Source organism: Drosophila serrata, unplaced genomic scaffold, assembly GCF_035046125.1.
Source record: "Drosophila serrata isolate PLE 108 unplaced genomic scaffold, ASM3504612v1 contig_373, whole genome shotgun sequence".
Lineage (NCBI taxonomy): Eukaryota > Metazoa > Arthropoda > Insecta > Diptera > Drosophilidae > Drosophila > Drosophila serrata.
The window spans coordinates 582,004-592,318 of NW_028257271.1; the positions used below are offsets into that span (position 1 = coordinate 582,004).

General features: G+C 44.2%; 1 protein-coding gene and 2 pseudogenes across 1 annotated transcript; all 3 read left to right on the top strand.

The window, feature by feature from the left end:
• The first annotated feature begins 306 nt into the window (after positions 1-306).
• Positions 307-2,602, top strand: LOC147642686 (uncharacterized; annotated as a pseudogene).
• A 108-nt stretch (positions 2,603-2,710) lies between these two features.
• On the top strand, positions 2,711-3,104 carry LOC147642687 (uncharacterized; annotated as a pseudogene).
• A 5,514-nt stretch (positions 3,105-8,618) lies between these two features.
• Positions 8,619-10,088, top strand: LOC147642688 (uncharacterized). The gene has a single exon (XM_086839441.1). The coding sequence runs from the start codon at positions 8,619-8,621 to the stop codon at positions 10,086-10,088; it is 1,470 nt and encodes a 489-aa protein (XP_086695567.1).
• The last annotated feature ends 227 nt before the right edge of the window (positions 10,089-10,315 follow it).

Sequence of the window (10,315 nt, forward strand, 5' to 3'; positions counted from 1 at the left end):
CTGAAATAACCATAAAATAAATAAAATAAAACGTATTATTACTGTTCGGAGCACACCAGCCAATCATGCGCACATAGGTGTACCGCTGCACCTGCTGCGCTCCTGGGCGTTCTCTTCTTTATATATTGCCTATCTCTTCTTCTTCTGTCGCCTTCTCTATTTAGCAAAGCTACATTGTAAGCTAATATAAATTGAAGTCAGGAGAAAGCGCCTGCAGACCGGGACGGCGAGTCTCAGGCAGATCATAGGAGGAGTTATTCCGCATCTTCCAGCCAGTCAAGAAGGCGAAGCTCGCCTTCGACGACCATGACCGAGACGAAAGTCTTCTGGGACACCCAGGAGGGTGCCGTTACCCCGAAAAGAAGTGGAAAAAAACTTGGCCAGATGCTCGACAAGTTGATCGCCAAGACGAACAACAAGAAGATGGTCAGTCACGTCACCCAGGAGACGATTGACACTATGCTGGCTATAAAGAAGCTACAGGTCGACATTAGCGCCGCGCTGGCCGCTACTGGCCAAAACTCTACTGCGAGCGTAAGCTAGCAGACCACACCCATGCTGGCAGGAAAGTCTTCCGACGCGGCTGGTGCCGCTGACTCGGGTGTCGAGACTTGGCAACAAGTCGGGGCCAAAGCCAAACCCAAGAATCCCAAACCTAAAGCGGATAGAAGCGAGCCCAAAGGCAACCGCGCACACAATACAGCGATGCCCAGGATGCAGCGAGCCGGCCGGATGGGTCATCTGTCGTCTCAGGCAGAAGCCAGAGATTAAATGCATGGACTGCGGGCACACCTCATACGCATTAGCCAAGGCCATGCAGGATTCCTGATTTATATAAGGGGGCACTGGCCACAAACACTACACGTGCCAAAACAAGCCAAGGTGCATTCTATGCACCCGAGGAGACAAGCCCGCGGGGGAAGCTTAGCACGCGACCCTGAGCAGAACCTGCCCTGAGTATCTGAAGACCAGAAAAAAATCCCAGAAGAAGTTCTTACAGCTTAACCTGAACCACTGCAGAACTGCCGAAGACCTACTGGCCCAGACAGTAGCAGAGAATAAAATTGGCATTGTACTTACTGTACTGTACCTTATAAGGCGAAGGCAGAGGGAGTCTGGCAATAGAGCGAGGATGGTGGTGAAGCCATCTGGAGTTGCAGCCGGCCGTCTACGTTAGGGCCAAGGTCCTGGGCACTACAATATACAACTGCTACCTAGCCCCGAGCTTGTATATAGATGCCTTCAAGGACGTAGTGCAGGAGATCGCCCAAAACGCCAGTGGTCGATCCCCGGTATTAATCGCTGGAGACTTCAACGCATTGTCCACCAACTGGAGGAGCTCAAAGACGACCCAGCAGGTTGCCGTCCTTCTGGTTGCCCTGGCCACCTTGGACGTCTGCCTCCTCAATGTTGGAGGAAGATGCACTTACAGCAAGGCAGGAAGGGAGTCCGGTATCGACCTAACCTTCGCCAGCCCAGAACGGAAGAACCCACTGGGAACAGCCCCTGGAAAGTCACGGAACTACTCACACACAGCGACCACGCAACTATAATAACGCAGACGATACACAGGCAGCAGGGCTCACCCACCAGACAACCTGTGTACAAGGTAAACACCCTAAACGTTGACGTGCTCATAGCCAGCACAGACGGCAATGGTATCAATGCCGATGCAAATACCGCTGCTGACAGACTAATTGCGAGGGTAAGGGCTGCTTCTGATGCCGCCATGGAGAACTCCATTAGGGGAGTTCGTAGGTGGCCGGTCTCCTGGTGGAACCAGGAGATAGCTGTAGCGAACAGATGGCATTCGACCGCTGCTCTGCATGCCATAATAAACCCCTACCCGAGCTTGTTTGCCAGGGTATACAACCGGTGTATTATGGAGCACACCTTCCCGAAAGCCTGAAAGGAACAAAGGCTAGTTCTCACCCCGAAACCAGGCAAGTTGAATTACGACCCGTCCTCTTACCGCCCCCTTTGAATGCTCAAAACATTGGGGAAGATATTCGAGCGCTTTATCTGCACCAAACTGGAAAGGGAGATCGAAGAGATGGGAACCCTATCAAACCGGCAACTCGGTTGCAGGAACCGTGATTCGCCGCGATTCGCGAACTAACGCAGATGACGAAAGATGGAAGGAAGCACCAAACAATATTGCCTAGTTTGCACCCTAGACGTCAAGCACGCCTTTATTTCGGCAAAGTGAAGTCTAATCCTGCAGGCACTCCAACGAGGCGGCAAATCTGGAAACCTCACCCTCCTGATAGCCATCTACATTAAGGACCGAGTCCTGATCTATACATCCGACCACGGAAACCAGGTGCACCACGTGACAGGAGGTGTACCCCAGCGCTCTGTTCTCGGGCCAATCCAGTGGAACATAATGTACGACGGGATTTTGCGGCTTCCACTGTCTGATGGCTGCAGCATTGTGGGGTTCGCGGACGAGAAGCACCTGGCCGACGTCTCCTCAAAATGCAGCCTTGCAATTGACATGGTGATGTCCTGGCTGGCAGATAACGGACTCTCTCTTGCCGAAAACAAAACGGAAGCAGTACTGATAAGTAGCAGAAAAGCTGTCGAAAAGGTTACGGCTTGATAGCCATCGAGTCCAGTCCGGCCATAAAGTACCTAGGAGTCATAATTTACCATAGACTCAACTTCAAGATACAAGGTATCCAAAACAACCGCTGCCACCTCGAGGCAGATGGCCAACACGCGCGGCCCCAAGCTGCATAGCAGGCGACTAGCATCAGTGGTGACCTTGACCATCCTGTATGCCGCACCGATATGGGACGATGCCATGAAAACTGCCAGCTACAGCCGGCAAGTCTGTCTACAGACGTTGCGCGATGCGCATCTTTAGCTGTTTCTGCACTGTATCAGAGGAGGCTGCACTGGTGGTATCGTCAACAATCCCAATAGACCTGCTTGCAGAACGAGCGGCGGTGGAGGCAGTCACAAACAGTCGCCTTACACCCGTCAACCTAATCGCCTGTATGCTAGAGAGCCCCTCCAATTGGAATGCGGTTGCTAAAATGGCAGCCTCTGTGATGCTGAGGTACCGGGAGCAGACCCGTCGCACTGAAGGCAATCGATGAGCGGCAGCACGACCGCAACCGAACTCGAAAAGTATAGCTTTCCGGCAATTCTGCGGAAACGGACTTTTTACCTTTCATACCTACTGAAGCGGTCAGACAGCTTTCTTTTTATTAATTCTTGTCGGGCGAGAAAAAAAAAATGTCTTTTACGGAAAATTCGGTTCGGCCTCAAATTGAATCGGCAAGTAAAGTTGACTTTTACCGAGCCAAAGCCCAATCCTTTTTACGCCAATTGAGCTCGATTAATTTTTATATTAACGCCGATTCCGTAGATCAGTTTCATGAAGCTGATTTGCTGGCGCGAATGAAGTGGACCAATTCTCTCAACCTGGCCTTAGATTCCGCACAGATTTTGCTGGAAAAATTGGTTGCTATCGGATCGAATTCTCCACAGCGTTCATTGATGTGAAAGCGAAAGTAATCGAGGTTTAGCGGCTCATCGCAAGTCGTAATTGCCGGCTGCAACCGCTCCAAATTCAACATCCATCGACATTATTAATCATCCGGATCTTTCTTTTCGATCTGGGAAGCCTCGATCGCCAATTCTGGAAATAGGTCGTTTCCATGGAACTGATTGGCCGGATTTTATTGCGACGTTCACCACGATCATCGGAAATGATAAGAAGCTGAGCGATATTGAAAAATTACAATTTCTAGGGTCAAGTTTAGGTGCCGTGGCTCTAGAGACCATACGTCCGCTTGAGCCCTCGAATGCCAATTATAAAAATGCTTTGAATTTACTCATCAATCGATTTGATAATAAAGATCTACATTTTCAAGCACATGTACAGGCAATATTAGGGTTAAAAGGTGTTGTTGGCTGATATGATAATTTTTTGAAGTCTAGTGTAGATAGTTTACGGCGAAGGCGAGAGCGCAATAAAGCTCTCTCGCGCTCTTCGCGAATTCGCCTCGCCTTCGCCAACCTTTGCATAAGCTAGGCTAAGCTAAGAAATAAAGATTACTCGCATAATTCTTGCCACCAAGTCTCGGTCTCGTTAAAAATTTTATTTTAATAAACTAATTTTAAAAAATGCATGGGGCCCCCAGGTGGACAAAAATAAAATTGGCAACATATTAAAAAACAAAATAATAATGACAGTGACACAGATATACATATATACATATACTAGCTGTACTCTGCCACGTTTCTCTGTGGCATATTGTGGTTGCACGCATAAGAAATAAGTCAAACAAAAAAAAATAATTTTCAAATTCATTTAATTCTGTAATACTTGTGGGTATGCAATATTCTTCGTTTCTCCATTCTCCGCGTAAATATAAAGATTATCTGGTTTTCCGACACGGGAACACGCAACATATAATTGTCCGTGTGAAAAACAATCTGCATCCAAATCTAGACAACACAACTCCAGAGATTGACCTTGAGCTTTATTAATGGTCATTGCGAACGCTAAACGAATGGGAAACTGCAATCTCTTGAACAGGAACGGTGTATAAGTCGGGATCAGAGGAATCCTAGGAATGGGGACATCTTCACCTTTGAAAGGACCAGTTATGTTCGTTGCTTCTACTACGTTGTTCATCAATTTCTTGACTGCGAGTCGCGTACCGTTGCAGAGTTTCTGAGTTTCTGGCTGATTTATATTTCGGAGCATGATAATCGGCACACCTATTTTCAATATGTGTGGTGGCATTCCAGGCAGATCAAGTGAGTTTAGAAATTCCGTAGGGTAATTAACTGCTTCCTCTGCCTCCATAACGGTATCTATCGACTTATATGTAATTTCGTCAGTTTCTATGCTGGATTGGATTACATGATTAAGCTGGTATACATCTTTGTTCTTTGCAGCGAGAATCGCTCGTCCACGGAGCCAATCGTGATTCCTATAACTTATTCGGATATTGGGGAACACTTTTTGGATAAGTCCTTCCTTCGATGTAAGTAAATTACAGAAATTCTCGAGCAATACTATTTTTCTCGACGTCTCATTGACTGGCAGCTTTCCGTTCCCCGTGTCCAGTAGCTGTCGTGAGAATACGTCGGCTGAGTCATCGTTCTGTAACTGGGCACGCATATTCGATTTCAACTGTAATGTACGAACATGTTGCCACAATATAGAAAATTTCAGGCAAGCATTTATCTCGTCAGCTGGTGTCGATCGGGAAATGAATGAGCAGTCCTCCCACCAGGTAACAATGTCGCAGCGATTGCAGATGTTGTTAGCTCAAACCGTAGCCAGAATCAATGTAATGAGGAATGTTTTCCCCGTTCCTCCTGGAGCATCCAAGCTTCAGCTACCCTTGCCCTGTCGCGTTCATTATTTTGAGAGTGAATCAAATCGATTGCTGCAGAACGCGACTGCCTAACTCTCAATCGTTTTCTCTCAGGCCTATCTGCTCGTCTTTCTGCTGATTCTTCGTTGTGCATCTGTATTGCTCTCAGATGCTCAGTCTCTCAGATGGAGGCCCGTTCTTCGTCAGTCATATTCGTAATCTTACGTCTTTTTGCTTCTGTATTGCGAGTACGACGACCCAAGCTCGACTTCTTGGGTGGCATGACTTCGTTTCTTACTGAACCTGAACAAAAAAATAAAATTTTTATCTCCAATTTCTTTTTTCAATATGTTTTGAATGTTTGACAGGAAATGCTTCGATTCGGCTGGCTGCCTGTAGAGGGCGCAGCAGTAGTGGCACTGGGAAACGCGAAAAAAACTGATATATTCGCAAACGCAAATAAGCAATCAACATCAAAAGTAGACAATAACCGAGCTGGAACCTCAACGCATGTTGTGTAAAAATTTGGGCTTAAACGGTTCAGAACTTTTCAAGTTTATAAAGGAAGTAGACACGAACATATAAAAAAATATATTCATAAGTGCAGTTCAACAAGCAAGTGTTATTATTGCTTGTAAAAAATTGTTGCCCGCGACGCGCTGTGTAAATAATTTAAATAAATTAACCGTGTCGGTCGCGAAAATACTCTGGCCTGCGCCAACTACTGCCTTCAACGAGGGATCAACAACGTAAAGGAAAGTGGCAGCTGGAATATTTATACAAATATATATATCACCAATCAGAGGTATTTGTGCAAAAAATTGAAAGCTGGAGTGATATAAATTAATTGTTTATTGTCTTGTGATGAAATATTGCACCATGCTTTAAATTCTTGGCACATATGTACTTATTTATAGTAGAGCAACATTGTATGTTTTATTTATTCAATTATATTGTCTAAAATTAACATATACATACATAAAATTGAACCGCACTTCGACGCAACATTTATTTATGTTATTTATTGTATAATATTGCAATCACTGTCGCCCCCTTCCCCTCGTCTCTCGTTAGAACTCGCTTTAATAGTTGGGAAGTCAATCCAAGCTTGCGCACCAATACATAAAGCCTTATATACTAGCAGCTGCAGCGGTAACTTTTTCGTTTTCGCTTTCGCTACCCTGTTTTTGTCGGGTATACTCTTTTTCGGTCATTTGATTGGCGGACCGCCAAGTGACGCGCTACCCTGTATTTGTCGGGTATACACTTTTCGGCGTCACTTGCACCCACTATTAATATTGATACTGCGTGACTCGTTTCAATTAAATAAATTATTTATCATCAGAAAAAATATTTAATAGACTTTTCAAACAAACAAAAATATGAATTTAATATTAATTAATTAATTATTAATATTAAATAATTATTAAATTAAAAAGAATATTTATATATATATATATATATATATATATATATATATATATATATAAATATATTATTCTTTTTAATTTAGTGTTTATTTGATATTATTTATATTTGATTCGAAGGCTATAATTAACACTTTCGTCGTCTTTCTGATTTAAACAATAATTTTCGGCCATTATTATCATTCTTGGGAAAATTAATTAACTCGTAAAAATGCCAGGATACAAAAAATAAATCTCTTCTGGAGGAGTTAAAAAGCAAGCTCCAAAGTAGGGTCAGAAACATTCGCCGATTGAACGAGCGCGCTCGAGCGGCTGGAACAGGGTTCGATTCTGATTTTAGAAGAAGAATTAAAATGTCGACTCAAAAACTTAAATGCTTCAATTAACAAGGCAAATTGAATACAATAACAGATAGAAGACATAGATAGTGGCGATGAATATGGCGACGAGTTGGAAGAACTTAGCATCGTGACCAAGGCAAAATTGATGTCATTATTATCTGCCATTAGAACAGCAGCCAGCAGCGAAACTCCGGGATCAGCTGCTGTAGCACCACCTCCAGCGCGACTTCCGAATTTGGCATTGCCAAGATTTAGTGGAAATTATTCGGAATTTAAAAATTTTATTAGCCTCTTCAAAACTTTGGTTCATAAATATGCCAGCATTCCAGTTGTCGAAAAATTTAACCATTTAATTTCATGTCTCTCTGGTGAAGCTTTAGGAACAATTAAAGCTTACCAAGTCACCAAGAGTAATTACGAAAAGGCGATGGCCAGTTTGAAAAAGGTTTAAGACAACGAATGCCTCATCTTTATGAATAATATTTCAACATTGTTTAGTCTTTAAAAAATATCGCATCAATCCGCATTCTGCTTGAGAAATCTTGTCGAAAAAAAAGAAAAAAGTGTAGAGCTTGTGACCGCTCATATCACATTCTGCTCCACAGATACACAGTGCCTGATAAAAGTTTAGCGTTGCCACCCCTTCAAGAGAATAATTCTCCTCCCTTTAACCAAGAGCAGCCTTCCACGTCACATGTTATGCATGCTACGTCATTGGACAGGGTGATCTTGGCTACGTCAATCGTAAGCGTGCGCACGAAAAGCGGTGAATACGTTTTAGCCCGAGCACTTCTAGACTCTGGGTCTCAAACGAATTTTATAACGGAAAAATTAGCGAACCGCTTCCAGATCCGTAGAGAGGAGTCGTGTATCAACTTACTAGGTAGTGGCGAGTCCAATTCTCAAGTCAAGAAAAAGATACACACCGTAGTGAAGTCACGAATCAAAAGGAGTGAGTTCTCGTTCGATTTCTGGATCTTGAAATCGATCACCGGTTATCATCCCGATCAATCGCTGAACGTCAGCGATTGGAAGATCCCAAAGAACCTCCTATTAGCAGACCTCTACTTTTACAAGTCCTAAAAAAATGATATACTAATCGGAGCCGAATCATTTTTCGAATTGCTTGAACAATTGAACAAGGTCCTGATTATCCAACTCTTCAAAAGATCCTTCTTGGTTGGGTTGTCTCGGAGAGATATAAATCTGCAGTCCCGAAGCATGTTGTGAATACTTTCAGTTGTAGTGAAGAATCGTTAGTGTCGATCGACACCACGCTACAAGTATTTTGGTCACTGGAAGAAATGCCAAATCCAAAGAAATTTCTGTCGCCAGAGCACAAGTTATGTGAAGAGTACTACAGGAAGACTACTCAGGTATTGCCATCAGGTCGGTGTGAAGTAAAGTTTAAGTCTGACCCTAAGGGGTTAGGCAATTCTTTTGATGTTGCAAAACGGCGGTTTTTGTCGCTTGAGAGAAGGTTGTTTCGAGATCCTGACTTAAAGACCATGTACTTGGAATTTATGGAAGAATATCTCGCCTTAGGTCATATGTCGCCTACAGACAACAAAATTCCTTCCACTCCACATTATGTCATTCCCCATCAATGTGTGTTGAGGCCCCAGAGTACGTCAACAAAGTTGCGCGTTGTTTTCGATGCATCGTGCAAAACATCGACTCAGGTGGCCTTAAATGACATCTTGATGGTGGGACCGACAATCCAAGAAGAGTTGTTCTCCACTCTACTCCGCTTCCGGCTGCACAGGTATGCCCTGACTGCCGATGTAAAAAAGATGTATCGCCAAGTGATGGTTAACGAAGCGGATAGGCAGTTTCAACTCATAGTGTGGAGAAGAGACCCCTCTGAATCCTTGAGATTATACAAGCTCAACACCGTTACATATGGTACTGGACCAGCCCCTTTTCTTGCTATTCGGTATTTAAAAAGGTTGAGTGAATCTGCGAAACTTTCATTCCCTAGAGCTGCCGACGTAATTGGATCCGATTTTTACGTCGATGACATGCTAACTGGTGCTGCATGCGTAGAGGAGCTACGGACAATCAAGTCTGAAGTGTCTCAGGTTCTTCAAACAGCAGGTTTTGAATTGACAAAGTGGTTTTCAAACTCACCTGAGGTCACTGCATCTGAGAGCACAGTTAAGTCGATACCTATCTCGGACTCAGAGTCAACTAAGGCGTTAGGAATATCTTGGTTGCCTAGCGAAGATGCCTTCAAATTTAAAATTGACGATTCTGTCATGGGTCTCCGAGCGACAAAACGGAACATTTTATCGGTGACATCCAAGCTGTTTGACCCCCTCGGCTTATTAAGTCCCATTGTAATAAAGGGAAAGATCCTATTGCAGCAACTGTGGCTTAAGAAGTTAGACTGGGATGAGTCAATTCCGCTGAATTTAGAAACTGCATGGAATATGCTAAAAAACACCTTGTCGCAATTGGATAAGATAGCTATTCCTCGGTTTGTGCATACTGATCCGATGTCACCGGTGCAATTACATGCCTTTGCCGACGCATCCATGAGAGCTTATGGAGCTTGCGTCTACGTTCGTAGCAAATCTGCTGAAGGTTACAAAATATCGTTGTTGACTTCAAAGTCGAAAGTAGCGCCGCTCAAGACAAAAACGCTCCCAAGGCTTGAGTTATGTGCCGCTCACCTTCTCGCAGATCTCTGCCAGAGAATCAAACCGCTAATAAATGTCCCTATCGAGCGAATCGTTTACTGGTCGGATTCGGAAGTCACTCTCCATTGGATCCGATCTCATCCATCGTCGTTGTCGACATTCGTTTCGAACAGGGTTGCGGAGATTCAAGAATGGTCAGGACAGGCTACATGGCGGCATGTTCCAACGAAGCAGAACCCAGCAGATATAGTGTCTAGAGGTTGTGACGTCGACGAAATTGGACAGTCGATCTGGTTCACGGGGCCTCAATTTCTGAAGGACGAGGAGGAGAACTAGCCCAAAAATGTTCATTTCGAACCGGATGAGGAAGTCTTGCGGCAGGAATCAAGAAAGACTGTGGTCGGACTGACTGATTTGCTGGACGTCATCGAGGGATTCTCGTCACACCTGAAACTGCTGAGAGTGTTCGCTTATATGTTCCGCTTTATAAGAAAATGTAAAGACAAGAGTATAGTTTTCGAAAAAACTCTGTCACCGACTGAATATACTGAAGCATTTAATAA